The sequence below is a fragment of the Lampetra planeri genome, chromosome 57, assembly GCF_965212315.1.
Source record: "Lampetra planeri chromosome 57, kcLamPlan1.2.h2, whole genome shotgun sequence".
Taxonomy (NCBI): Eukaryota; Metazoa; Chordata; class Hyperoartia; order Petromyzontiformes; family Petromyzontidae; genus Lampetra; species Lampetra planeri.
Window position 1 is genome coordinate 5,715,415 of NC_136163.1, and position 14,773 is coordinate 5,730,187.

Consider the following 14,773-nt stretch of genomic DNA (forward strand, 5'->3'; position numbering starts at 1 on the left):
ATACACGTGGTAGGTGGGGAGGGTCCGGGGGAGCGGGAGAGTGGGGGGTGGAGTTGGTGGAGGGAGACACTGATGGTAACGAAAACGATGCTTTTCCGTATTCGATGGACGTACAGTTAAATGAGAAGCAAAATTTGTGTACCAAGCATTGTTGCCAGATTAAGCTAGTGTGGGGCCTGTAGCATTTGTTTTCAAGGGGCACTAAATAAATAAAAAACAAAAATATTAGAACACGATTTTTTAACTTGCATAGTGAAGTAATTGTATTATTTCATTTACAATACAACCAGAAAATACGACAAATCGCTAACCTGAAACACCCAGTCGTTCATGAAGGTTGAAGGCGGTATAGTACTATAGTAATAGAGCAAGTGCAGAATCACTGAACCGGAATTGATAGCTTGAAATCATTTAGCGCGTGGCCCTTGAAAATGCGGGGCCCGTAGCATCATATGTAGCTACTTGTGCTACGAGGATAATCCGGCACCGCCGAGGGAAGACGCAAAAACGTCAATAACGATCTTGAAGCATCCTTCGTTGAACACAAAGATCACCCGTGTAGCCTTAGCAGGCTGTAGGGGCAAGTACTGTTAGCGAGTAGCACCTATGAAGGCCGCCACGGCATACGAGGGGGGTGGGTGGCCAGCACCAAACCCGGCCGCCTTTGTCTCCCCAGTGGCGATGTTTGCTACACACCGCACCAGGTACACGTTTGCGGCTGAGTCGACCTAGGGGAGCACCCCAGGACCGGTTCAGATTACCGCTATCGCTGGCGTTCTATTGAACGACCCCCACCCTCAATACCCCCCCCCCCAGCACCCCCTCGCCCCGCCCCTCGTGCCCCCCCCCCCTCCTCCCTCGATACACCCCCTCCCCTCGTCTCGCGCTGGACGGCAGCGTTCGGATTGGCTGGACGGCAGCCAATCAAAAGCGGTCATTTGGTGGTCCAATCCCATTAAATAGTTAAATAGATGGATGGGCCTGTCAGATTGATCCTTTGACCTGTAAATGTAATAAACAAGCTGGGTATTGAACATTCTTGAGATAACGTGGTAATTCATATGGGGCCTTAGAGCAAAGGGACACTGACAAAATGATATACATATATACATGCGTTTTAATATCCTGACATGAAGGCAACTGGACTGGACATGACAATTATCTCAAGCGAATTGGATAGCCATTTTTTTCACAGGGTAACTATTTTATTATTTATATTGTTAGTATTACTGTCACGCCAATTATTTAGCTAGGAAAGCCTCACTGGATCTCAAGACTAATTTTCAAGAGGGTCCTGCCAATTGTTCGCAGTCGACGGGGATGCTGCTGCTGGGTCTGATTCCTAATTTAAAACGGTGATGCGTAGTAGTAGTGGTCGACTCAGAGTGAGTTCATGGTACGGTGTGTAAACATCGCCACTGGGGGATACAAAGGCGACCGGGCGTGGTGTGCCGTGCCAGCCCTCATAGGTGCTACTAGCTAACAGCACTTGCCCCAACAGTCGTTTAAAGGCTATACGGGGGATATTTGTCTTTGCTTGATTCCAATGAGAAGTTTCGCGGTTAATTTCCCAGCAGTGCTGTCCATGCCAGTTACATTTTTGTTTAAAGCTCCGGGAGGATATCGCAAAACCCAGAGGGAAGAAACTACGCAGAGCAGGGGAACGTTCACACGCCGCACACAAAGCCAGGCGTGGAATTCACGACCTTCCATCGCTCCCCCAACTCGCTCCACCGCAGAGCCACCTAGTGGGATGGAAGAAGCACGTGTGTGTACTGTATGTTGGACTTCTTTTGCACCGTACGTAGCCAACCGGGCCCGAGGACGTCCCCCCTCTATCACCGCATGGCAGTTGCATCCGATTGGCCAGCGAAAATGTTGGGGGGGGGGGCGGTTGTGGACGGCATGCGGGCAGGGGGTGGATGGTGGGGGGCAGGGGGGGCCCGCAGATGACTGCAGGCAGAGCAGTCCACCTGGGGCGACTGCCTCGGGCCCCGCACTTTGGGGGGGGGGTCACACGGAGTGATTTGCCCCGGGCCCTGCACCGCCCCCCCCCCTCCCCTATGGACGGCACTGGCTGCAGGCATTGTGTTGGTGTCTTTCTGAGTTTAACAGACGAGGGGAACCCTAGGGAAAGGAGGGGGGAGTGCTATGGGGGGAAGAGGGGGGGCATGAGGATTGGGGAATGAGGATGGGGAATGAGAAAGGGGCATACAAGCAGCTGCGGTATAACGACGCCAGTTAATGCGGTTTAGAATATAAATATCTCTTGGCTCCAAACTGAGCGGTTCACCAGAGTTCGTGCTCGTACCAACATTATCATCACCAACATCAACATCCTCACCAACATCAACCTCATCACCAACATCATCATCAACATGATCACCATCATCAACATCATCATCAACATCATCATCAACATCATCACCATCATCACCAACATCATCATCAACATCATCATCAACATCGTCAGCAACATCATCAACGTCATCACCATCGTCAACAAAATCACCAACATGATCAACATCATCACCATCAACAACATCACCAACATCACCAACATCATCATCAACATCATCACCAACATCAGCTACATCATCACCAACATCAACAACATCATCACCATCATCAATATCACCAACATCACCAACATCATCATCAACATGATCACCATCATCATCAACATCATCACCATCGTCAACAACATCATCACCATCATCAATATCACCAACATCATCACCATCAATATCATCATCAACATCATCATCAACATCATCACCATCATCAACATCATCACCAACATCAGAAACATCATCAACAACATCATCACCATCGCACAGTGACGCCGGGTAGGACAATCATCGGTTCCCCGGCTGTTGTAGAATCGACGACATTCCTCGCGTCTTTTCGAATTCTCCGTCAGTAACACCAAATCGGGTTTCCAATTAACTAAAGTTAAAGGACCTGGCGCAGTGCGCATTTCAAATTCCCAGATAGAAAACAAAAATCGGCGCTGTAGTCTGAGACAAGATTTAGTGTTGTTTGTTGTTTATTGTTGTTTTGGCTCGTGGTTGAGTCTGTGACTTTTGCAGTCGTAAACGATTCTGAAGAAAACAACGCCGTTCCGATTTAGAATGTTCACCAATTTGCTGGTAAAGGCATGAAGGAGTGCATGTAACTACAAGTAATTTATTTTTGCATTTATTCTTTTACCAGGTAATGCCACACTGAGCGCTATAGTTATATTTTTTTTATTTTCTTTGAACCTATCTACGTGACTTTACCGAAAGACACAAGAATATGAATTCCTGCAGTCACGCAAGCTCGACACGTTTTATCAATAACAGCGCACGCACTCTGGTTGTGTGTGTGGCCTTTAAAGAGGCACCTGAATACTCGGCGACGTTGCAGGGGCAATAGGCCCTCCGGCAGTGCGTTAAATGTGCCGTGAAAAAGGGGGCATTGCCCGAAACGTCGTCTGTTTTCTATTTTTTTTTTCCTTTTAAGGCCGCGCGCGCACCACACACACACACACAGAGAGTGTTGCTGTGTGTGTGTTGTATACATGTTGTATTAATTGTGCACCACTGCCAAACGCAGCAGCAGCAGCGTCGTCATCGACTCCGAAGACACGTTTCGTTTCAACGCCGCTCATACATTTAGACGGACGTTCCGTTACCGAATGGAACTTGGCATTCCTAAAAATTAAGCTAATTAAGTAACGATGTGGTTATCCCCCCCCACCACCACCCGCTAAAGTGTATAATGGGCGTGCAATGGTCCAGTGCACTCAACATTCCTAACGTTTTGGGCGACTTCAATTTGGTCGCGAACGTTCCATTACGCAGTGGCTGGAAAGTGACAACAAATAAATAAACAATGTAGTTATTCCCAGTTGAATGTCGGTCCAACATTGGATGACGCTTGGTGTGTGTGTCTGTGTTGTTAGTCAACCTAGCTCGACTCAGCCGGTGTGTCGTGAGCATCGCCACTGGGGATACAAAGGCGGCCGGGCGTGGTGCTGGCCACCCAACGCTCGTGTGCCGTGCCGGCATTCATAGGTGCTCGCTAACAGCACTTGCCCCAACAGTCTGTTACAGGCTATACGGGCGATCTTTGTCTTTGTATGTGTGTGTTGTGGGGAGTGGTGGTTCAGCAGTTAGCGCGCCGTGCTACGAACCCGGCGACCCGAGTTCGATTCCCGCTCACGGCCACCAACACCGGCGACGATTATCTGAACCGGTCCTGGGCTTCCCCTAGGTCGACTCAGCCCTCAAATGAGTACCTGGTGCATTGTGTAAACATCGCCACTGGGGAGACAAAGGCGGCCGGGCGTGGTGTTGGCCACCCACCACCTCGTGTGCCGTGCCGGCCTTCATAGGTGCTCGCTAACAGCACTTGCCCCAACAGTATTTTGAGGCTATACGGGCGGGGGGGGAGATCTTTGTCTTTGTCTAACGGTTCGTACCCAGTGGGATGGAGCCTTATGCAGGAGCCCCTGGTTATCATAGTGAGTAACACATCGGCTTTCACCACCGAGATGATGATTCGTAATAGATTTTTGTTAGGGAGGGGGGGGGGTCAGATTGAACATTGATTAGGTCCCAAAATTCTACAGGCTACTGCCCTGATGCTGCTGCTGCTGGTTGTAGCTCTCCCGAAACGTCGGACTACCCAGGTGTTCAACGTTGCGCGGATCGCCCTGCAACCAATTCCCCGGCGGTGCTGCTGAAGCGGGAAAGCATTTGGCCACTTTCGTTCGTCACGTGGCAATTTATTTTTATTGGCTGCGTCGGGTGGAGGAGGGTTTACGGCACAATTTGTTCACGGGATCTGACCTCAAACAAAAATTATGAATCATAATGTACGAATGAATGTTGAACTTACTTCGCACCGTATGTAGCCAACCGTGCCCATCGGAGGTGCGGGAGGAAGCACAACAAACTAGGGTCTCTGTGTGAGTTTATGGGTCTCTGTGTAAGTCTATGGGTCTCTGTATGAGTCTATGGGTCTCTGTGTGAGTCTATGGGTTTCTGTGCGAGTCTATGGGTCTCTGTGTGAGTCTATGGGTCTCTGTGTGAGTCTATGGATCTCTGTGTGAGTCTATGGGTTTCTGTGCGAGTATATGGGTCTCTGTGTGGGGCTATGGGTCTCTGTGTGAGTCTATGGGTCTCTGTGTGAGGCTATGGGTCTCTGTGTGGGCCTATGGGTCTCTGTGCGAGTCTATGGGTCTCTGTGTGAGTCTATGGGTCTCTGTGTGAGTTTATGGGTCTCTGTGTGAGTCTGTGGGTCTACGTGTGAGTTTATGGGTCTCTGTGTGAGTCTATGGGTCTACGTGTGAGTTTATGGGTATTTGTGTGAGTCTATGGGTCTCTGTGTGAGTCTATGGGTTTCTGTGTGAGTCTATGGGTCTCTGTGTGAGTTTATGGGTCTCTGTGTGAGTCTATGGGTCTCTGTGTGAGTCTATGGGCCTCTGTGTGAGTTTATGGGTCTCTGTGTGAGTTTATAGGTCTCTGTGTGAACCTATGGGTCTCTGTGTGAGTCTATGGGTCTCTGTGGGGGTTTATGGGTCTCTGCGTGAGTTTATGGGTCACTGTGTGAGTCTATGGGTCTCTGTGTAAGTCTATGGGTCTCTGTGTGAGTCTATGGGTCTCTGTGTGAGTCTATGGGTCTCTGCGTGAGTCTATGGGTCTCTGTGTGAGTCTATGGGTCTCTGTGTGATTATATGGGTCTCTGCGTGAGTCTATGGGTCTATGCATGAGTCTATGGCTCTCTGCATGAGTCTATGGGTCTCTGCATGAGTCTATGGCTCTCTGCGTGAGTCTGTGGGTCTCTGTGTGATTATATGGGTCTCTGCGTGAGTCTATGGGTCTCTGTGTGAGTCTGTTAGTCTCTGTGTGCCCACGCTGCCGACCCTGATAATTCATTAATACGTTGCGGTAATTAAATTCATTTTGAGAAGCCGTTTTTTTTTGTTGCACATCTCATTTGTGAAGGCTCATTAATACATTCATGCACACTGCACTTTGACAAATGAATAAATTAAGCAACAAATGAATGAAAGCCTTAATTTATAGCTGGGCTAGACTCTACATCTGCTCCTCTGATGCTCTTTTGACAATTCCTTGGCTGGATTGATGGATGAAATATTTACACAAAAACAAATTACGTGTTTTTTTCCCCCGTGCCAATTGAACGACATGTTTAGCCCATTGGCAGTGGTGGCACCGCTGCACGTAGCTGCCTGTCTGTAACGCAGCACTATGGAGGCTGCAACGGGGGGCGGGGGGGGGGGGTTTGGTGGATCACCGCACGAATGTTGCGAAACTCCCTTGCCGTGAGCGCCCAGGATGTGCCATACATACCCTGGCTTTGCCAGGAGAAGGCGGCACGCAGAGGTGTGGACTCATATCTCTCCATTCTGCGTGGGGCATAGATCGTTTCTCCCTCACACAAGCGTGGTCTTCACATGGCTGCTCTGATTTCCTCGCACATGGATGCGGCGCTCATTCATTGTCTGAAAAAACCGCCCGAATGCAGTGCCTGATTATCCTAGTTGTACAAGTAGCTACATTTTTTAGTAGCTGCATATGTAGTAGCTACATATGATGCTACGGGCCCCGCACTTTCAAAGGCCCCGCGCTAAATGCTTTCAAGCTATCAATTCCAGTTCAGTGATTCTGCACTTGATCTATTACTGTAGTACTATACTGCCTTCAACTTTATGAACGACTGGGTGTTTAAGGTTAGCGATTTGTAGTATTATCTGGTTGTATAGCAAATAAAAAATACAATTACTTTGCATGTAAAACATTTAAATCTTAACTTAAAGCTTTCCTTTGGGTCTTTCGGTAAAGTCACGTAGATAGGTTCAAAGAAAATAACAAATAAAGGCCGAACGCTTGTGTTGCGATCGAAACGTCGTAGTTTTTTGTTATTTTCTTTAAAACTATCTACGCGACTTTACCGAAAGTCCCAAAGAATAAGTAAAACAATTGTGTTTTAATATTTACGTGTGTTTATTTATTTATTTAGGACCCCTCTATAACATATGCTACAGGCCCCGCACTAGCTTAGTCTGGCACTGACCAGAATGCAATGCAGGACTACAAAGACCCGGGCAATCGTTGGAAGCGCCGACTCCCTCGGCGATTAGAAGATGCGATTTGCATGAACGACGACGCCACATAAAACCTAAACATTCATCGAAAAACAAATTTGAGATGCATCTTAATTTTATAGACGGCCTTGTGCTCTCTTGAGAGGTATATTAAATATACATTTCTCAATGGTGGGGGGAGGAGGGGGGCGAGGGGGCATTCCTGTAATTTCAAGCTCTATTCTCTGTTGAGGCAAGAGGACATTTAAATTCGCCGACGTTCCTACCAAAAAAAACACACGTGACAGGGGGCGAGTGCGAACATATCGCAAGCGGGGGCGGGCGGGCGGGCAGTCATCGCCCCGAATCGGTTCGGGGTCCTTCGGCCGCGGACCGATTCCGCGGATGGCGACGGACGACGAGGTCAACGATGGCAATCGGTTCGTTCCGCGATCGATGTGACGTAAACATTTCACGGGATGGGCACGCGGCACGAACGACGCGGCTGACGACACAAATGCGTCGAAATTTCCGACAGCATTTGCCGCAGGGGCTGGCACAAACGCCGTATGACAACATTAAGCTGTCTTTTTTATTTGGAATGTTTTATTTGTAACATCTGTATCGCGTCCCGCAACACGCGTGTTGGCACTTAACTCATAAACACCGAATGCCCTAAAACCGCATCTCGTAATGCGCTGCGGCAATCGACGCTGTTTTTATGTGGCCAGGGTTCTCAGACAGGGCTACGATTTTAGCCGGGTGTGTCGCAGACAGAAAACAACATTTCTGCAACCCCGCACACCACATCCACAATGTGTTAGTGCGCCTCCTTTCTGTGGCCTGCGGCTACGATTCGTTACGTACCAGAGTCTCAGACAGGACTCAATTTCAGCCGGGTGTGTACGGGGTAGGTGTTCCAGACCAAAAAAAATATATTTCTGCAACCCGGCACACCACGTCCAGGATGTGGTCGTACACCTCTTGCTCTGGGCCTGCGGCTACGATTTTGTCTATCCGCGAGGCCGGGAGAATATTCAGTGAGACATTCGACCGCTCGTATCTTGCGTTGGGTTCGTTTTCACACCGTTGAAATTCGTAAGGAGCGGCGAGTGTTGGATGTGGTAGGAAAGTGGTGGGTGCGACCTGCACCATAGAAAAGTCAACTCTCGTTTATACTCTTTTGTTCTTTTGGTAAAGTCACGTAGGTAGAAAAAAAACTCTCGTTATCAACAGTCAACAACACCGTGGCCTTAATGGAAAAAATATATATACAAGAGGCGACGTTTCGGGGCAATGCCATTAGCAGACAATGGGCATCTTTCGCGTATCTATCCCACCACATTAAAACAAAATCGCTTGCCTGGGTTTAACCAATACTTCTGAAATTCTACTCTCTCGGAAGGCAGTGGCAATGTGCATTATTATTTGTTTTATTTTCATGCGGAGGGAAAAGTATACGGGGAGGAGACATGTTGTTGTGATTACTTGCTGTTGTTTGTGCTTTTTTTGTTTTGGTGCTATTTATTAATTTGTTTATGCATTAGTTTTTCCTTGCTAGTACAAGGGTTTACATGTGTTTGATAGTCGTGACTGTATATGGGATTTCGTCCTCGTATATAATGAACGTACGACCCTACGGGATGCCATTCGCATGAATGACGCTATACCAAATGAAATTATTATTACGATGATTTTACCGTCCGCTTATTTATTTAGCACTCGCGTAAGTAGCTGCAGAACTTCGAGGACACTAACACACGCCCGCCTTGTGTACCGAGCACGGCTTGAATAGCGTGCAGAATAAATCCGCGGTGTGTTCCGGCCAAAAGTTTTTCTTTCGGTTTATATATATTTGTGTTTGTTATGCTGATTTATTTATTTTGGGTGCTTATGGTTATTACGCTTTGCGCGTGAAAAAGACCTCATTCTCCGACTCTTTTTTTTAAGGAGGGTGCTGCCAAAGTTGTCACAGGTGGGGGTGGTGCTAATGTCGGGTGCGTAATTACAACCCAAACGATTTCCAAGTATAGTAGTGTTTTTGTTATTTCAATGGAATGTGGCCAATGGGATGTTTTTTTTATCAATGGGATGTGATGTGTTTTTTGTTTATCAATGGGGAGTGTTTTGTTCAACGAAAGTTCCGTTGTATGGTTTTTTTTGCTTGCTATGGGAAAAAAACGAAGAATCCGGAGGAAATCCGTACAGAACAATGGTGGAGGATTTACAAACTCCGCATAGAAAAGTTGCCCGAGTTTGGGAATCGAACCCAGGCACTTCTTGCTGTGAGCGTCGTTGCCAACCTTGAGAAGCTCCCGTAACTTCAAACTGCGCTTCTTCTCGGGAACGTGATGGTGGCAGCGCTCATCTCTCCATAATGGGCGGCGCTGAACCGCCGGTGGAAATTCCACATTGCCATGGCGAGGGCCAGTCTAGTCCCTAGGATTGCAGGTTGCTGACGTCTTCTTTCCTTCCCTTTGCAGGCACCGCGAACCAACACACGAACAAGGGTTTGTGGGAAAGATTTCAGTTCTCGCAGAAGACGTGAGTATTTTAGAATCGCGCAACACACCAACACCAACACAACCGCAATTGGCCACGAAGTGACGGTCACGTCAACCACGGCACCTGTGCCATGCTAGGTGCACTTTGAGGCTACCACGTGAAGTGTCGACGGCTTGCTGACAGGAGGTCACGGGACAGACCCGGCAGGTGCCATGGGTCGGCTGACTGAGATGACCGGTAGATGTACCACCAGCTGTACCGCCTACTGTGCCTACGCACACAAAGACAAAGATCCCCCGTATAGCCTGTAGCAGACTGTCGGGGCAAGTGCTGTTAGCGAGGGGGTGGGTGGCCAACACCACGCCCGGCCGTTTGAGGCTGAGTCGACCTAGGGGACGCCCAGGACCGGTTCAAATAATCGTCACTGGCATTGGTGGCCGTGAGCGTGAATCGAACTCGGGTTGTCGGGGTTCGTAGCGCGGCGTAGCGCTCACCGCTACACCACCTCTCCCCACGAGAAACCAATAACAACAACCACCATTCGCCACTAAGTGGCGGTGACGTCACCACGACGCTTGTGCCAGGCCATGTGCACCTTGAGGCCACGTGAAGTGTCGAACGCCCCCTGGCAGGAGGTCACGGGGCAGACCCAGGTGCCACGGGTCGACTGACTGAGACGACTAGCCGATGCACCACTTGTGCCCTTTACTGTGCCAACTTGCTGTGCTTTAGCCACCCGGCGCTCCGCTCGTTGTTGTGAGCGTCGCTCCTCCGCCCTCCGTTGTTGTTGGAGGGCGACTGCCTCCAACTGCCCAGTAGCGTCCTTCGCTAGAAAGCACACACAGACACACACATGCGCCGGATGCCTCTAAATGAGCGTGCTCCCAGGAGGAGGAGGATGTAGCGTGGGCGGATTGTCGTCCTGGTTCCACTCGGACGAGATTTTTGTCGATCGCGGTCAAACGAGCGAGCGGGCAGTCTAAACACACGGCCGCTCAGCCAAACGCAGATCCGCTTATCGGCAAAAAAAAAACTAAACGAAAAAAGCTTAAACGGCTTCCGTGTTGCCGAGCAGAATCGGAATGAGCATATTTAGTTCTACTGGAGGAATCCGATGAGCTATGAAGCTGTTTGTTCACAGATGCCCAATAGGGGCACGGAGTAAGAACGTTACGACAATTAACAGTACAGAAACACGATTGCCGTGCAAAGTACAAGAAAGGTGAACACATCACCGAAACAATTACTAAAATAAAAACTAAACTATCCCCCATCATACCACTGAGGTATTTAACTTATTTCTCAGAAGCGACATGGCTAACACAAATGATAGCCGAACAAAGTGGCTCATCATTTGGACATTTTAAAGAACCATTTATAGCACAGTGCCTACCCGCTTAGGGACCGTCCATAAATGACGTCACGCGATTTTGGACGTTTTTTGACACCCCCCCCCCCTTCTTCACACGGCGTCACAAAAAGCCAGACCCCCCCCCCCCCTTAAATATGACGTCACGAAGCTCTGCCCCCCTCCCCCCCAAAAAAATAAAACATGCTTCAAGTCGCTTTAAACTATTGTCATTGTAGTGCGTATTTAATGTGGCGCTGCACTCTGATGTTGTAGGAGAACACATTTATGAAAACGTCTATTTAATTAAATAGAACGTGTTGTCTATATTGATTTAAATTTGCGCATTTTGATGTGACGTCACATTTCTCAAACCCACCCCCCAGGTGCGTGACGTCATTTATGGACGACCCCTTACCCCATACCCCGCCGTTGCTGGAATTTGTGGTCGTTTAGGAACGTAGCACGGTTGGCTACGTACGGTGCGAAAGAAGTTCAACATCCATACAGACGTGCGCATGCCTCCACATGCGCGCACACTCACGGACCTTTATCCACTGCTGCATGACGGCCTCCACACGCAGTGAGCGTCGTGGGGAGAGGGTTTAGTTGGCCGTGATTCACCATCGCTGGTCAGTGCGGTTCAGTGGAGAAGGGGGAGCCAAAGACATGGAAGCATAGAAATACAGCACAACGATTTTGTACATGGTGGTCCAGATGTCTTGTGACTCCCAATTAATTGACCCTTTAAGACATTTCTGAGATGATAATGTAGTTACTACGTTACTGATAATGTAGTTACTACACCACTGATAATGTAGTTACTACGTTACTGATAGTGTAGTTACTACGCCACTGATAATGTAGTTACTACACCACTGATAATGTAGTTACTACGCCACTGATAGTGTAGTTACTACGCCACTGATAATGTAGTCACTACACCACTGATGATGTAGTCACTACACCACTGATAATGTAGTTACTACGCCACTGATAATGTAGTCACTACACCACTGATAATGTAGTCACTACACCACTGATAATGTAGTTACTACACCACTGATGATGTAGTTACTACGTTACTGATAATGTAGTTACTACACCACTGATAATGTAGTCATTACACCACTGATGATGTAGTTACTACGCCACTGCCCTGTACAGATATCTTGTGACCTCCATTTTATTCTTTAAATTGTAATACATATATAACTTTAAATAAAAATGTATTCAAAACATAAATGAATATACTAACGGGAAAAACGAAAACATGTTCTGGGTCAATTAATAAGGGCGGTGAGGGGGGAGGTCACAAGACATCTGGACCGCGCTGGACAATGTTGCACTGCCCTCTGCTGGTGATCGCCCATCCATCCAGGCTCAGTGCGCGACGCGGCCCAGCGATGACGCGTTGCAGTGAGCTGAGCTTTACGGTTCGATACCAGCGGCCGCCCTGATGAATACCGCGGTGCAAACAGAGCGCGAGTGGACGTTAAAGATCCCTTTGGCGTCATTCGCAAGAGTAGGACACTGCGTGCCGGAGAGTATACATTTTTTTGCCAAGTTTCATATAATACCTAGAAAAAAATGACTCGAATTGGTAAATTTACAAAGCAAACATTGACCCACCGCCTACTGCAATAAAATATTTGGCAGGACCCTCCTGACTATAGGAGCTCAATAATAATTAACAAAAAATGAAATCCCTGCTTAGGTTCCGAGATCTGGTGAGATCGGATGGATTCGTTCCAAAGGTGATTTCGTTACAGGATGTAAGACAAAGATCCCCCATGTAGCCTGTAACAGACTGTTGTGCCAAGTGCTGTTAGCGAGCACCTATGAAGGCCGGCACGGCACACGAGCGAGCGGGTGTCCAGCAGCCACGCACCCGCGCCATGTACTCATTTGAGGCTGAGTCGACCTAGGGCGGAGCCAAGGGCCGGTTCAAATCACCGTCCCCGGTGTTGGGCCTGAGCGGGGACCCCGGGGTTCGATGCCTGTCCGATGACGTCCCACGGCTTCCCTCTGCCCACAGGCGCACAACGGAGGCCCCCACGGTCAGCCCCAGGACGTGTCGTCCCTCACACGTGCGCCGCAGGCTCCAGGGACTCTACCCACAGTGAGTCATCCGGCGACGCGCCCGCTCGTGACGTCGCGCTCACCCCTTGCCTGGAGCGGTGACCCCCCCCCCCCCCAGTTCGTTGGTGCTTGGGAGTCTGCGGTTCGAGCCTAGAGGCCGCCCCGGTTAATGTGTGTTGAACTGCTTTAGCGCCGTACGTAGTCTACCGTGCTCATGTATGTACGTACGTTGAACTTTTTTCGCACCGTCCGTAGCCAAACATGCTAATGTATGTTGAACTTCTTTAGCACAATACGTAGCCAAACATGCTAATGTATGTGTATGTTGAACTTGTTTTGTACCGTACGTAGCCAACCGTGCTAATTGGAGGTGCATAGCTCCAGTGGATTCCTAATACCGGGCCCTGTGATACTCGTGCGCATGACATTAGAACCATGAGCCACCTCGTGACCGTCAAAACATTAGAACTTCATATGAGGAGCGATGAATGAGGACCATTGCCTGGAACGTTGTCTATCGTACAGCTGTCATCCTGTTTAACGGCAGTGTCACTGACCAATGTGTTGAGTGTTTTGTTCATTGTGCTTTTGCTCCACTGCCCACATAGTACACCACAGTCCAGTTTCACCCTCTCTCTTTTCTTACGCTGAGTTTGTAAGATGAGTTTTTTTTTCGTTATTGTTGTTGTCGCTGCTGTGTCTCACGCACCACCACGGATCTCCCGTGTAAAATAGCCGGGCAACTGGCTACACGGGACCATCATCATCATCATCATCCGTGTAACAATTCAGATAAAGTGCGTCGCGGTGACGAGATGTTAACTACCTCGCCTGGTACACAGGAGGCCGTGGGTTCGATTTCAACCCTGACGCCTGTTGTAAATTTGGAGTTTGCGCGTCTCTCTCTCTCTCATCGTGGATTTTTCTCCGCGTCTTCCGGTTTTCTCCCGCCACATTTTAGAATCAACATCACGAGTTGAGAGTGGTTTGGCTGCTATGCATTCCCACGTGATGATGAGCCGTCACTTCGTGCAGCTGTCATGTGCGGTGGGCAGGTCGCTTCTGAAAAAAGGAGCTATACAGCTCGGCGGGCCTTACCCGGTAAAATAAAATTCAAATACTTTAACAGTTAAATATTTCAGATAAACCCAACACTCGAAAAAAAAGTCTTGCCCACAAGTCACCGCCACTTGTCAGCCAGGAGAGGGCAGCAAATCATTTACTTCAAATGATAGAAAAACAAATCTAGAGCACTAAAATGGCAAACTAAGGGGCATGGAGGAAGCTGACCTGCAAACATTTAACCCCTTCACTCCCTCCCCTCTAGTGGACATTGATTCTTAAGAACATTCATGAGGGCATTTAGGCACTGCCCCCCCCACCTCCATTGTTTCCCTACAGTGGCATCAGAGCTTAGGAAGACAACACGAGCTTGTCGAGTTTATTGAAACTGTTTATTGAAACATGCGGTTTCAGACAGCAGGTCTTCATTGCAATATAATCCTCAATGTGTGTGTTTGTGCTGGTGGTCACCCCCCCCACCCCCTTTTCACATCCTCTGCGGTGTTGTCTACCCGAATCTTCTTGTTAATAATAAAATACTTTTGGGAGAAAAATGAAAAAATAATCCTGAAGTGGCACGTCGCAGCCGAAATCCAGAAACTACAACCGCCGTGCAAAGCAGCCCTCTTGCCCGGGGTGACCTCTACAGGAAGCCTCCACAGCAAATGTGGCCGCCC

The 14,773-nt window shown here is 48.7% G+C and overlaps 1 protein-coding gene across 4 annotated transcripts in view; it reads left to right on the plus strand.

Moving 5' to 3' along the window:
• Positions 1 to 14,773, plus strand: part of LOC144735860 (type 2 lactosamine alpha-2,3-sialyltransferase-like) — an 82,457-nt gene that overhangs the window by 50,937 nt on the left and 16,747 nt on the right. For all 4 annotated transcript variants that reach the window (XM_078618407.1, XM_078618410.1, XM_078618409.1 and 1 more), the window contains 2 exons: positions 9,583 to 9,643; positions 12,991 to 13,074. In XM_078618407.1, the coding sequence (XP_078474533.1) occupies positions 9,583 to 9,643; positions 12,991 to 13,074 (145 nt within the window). The remainder of the gene's footprint in view (positions 1 to 9,582; positions 9,644 to 12,990; positions 13,075 to 14,773) is intronic.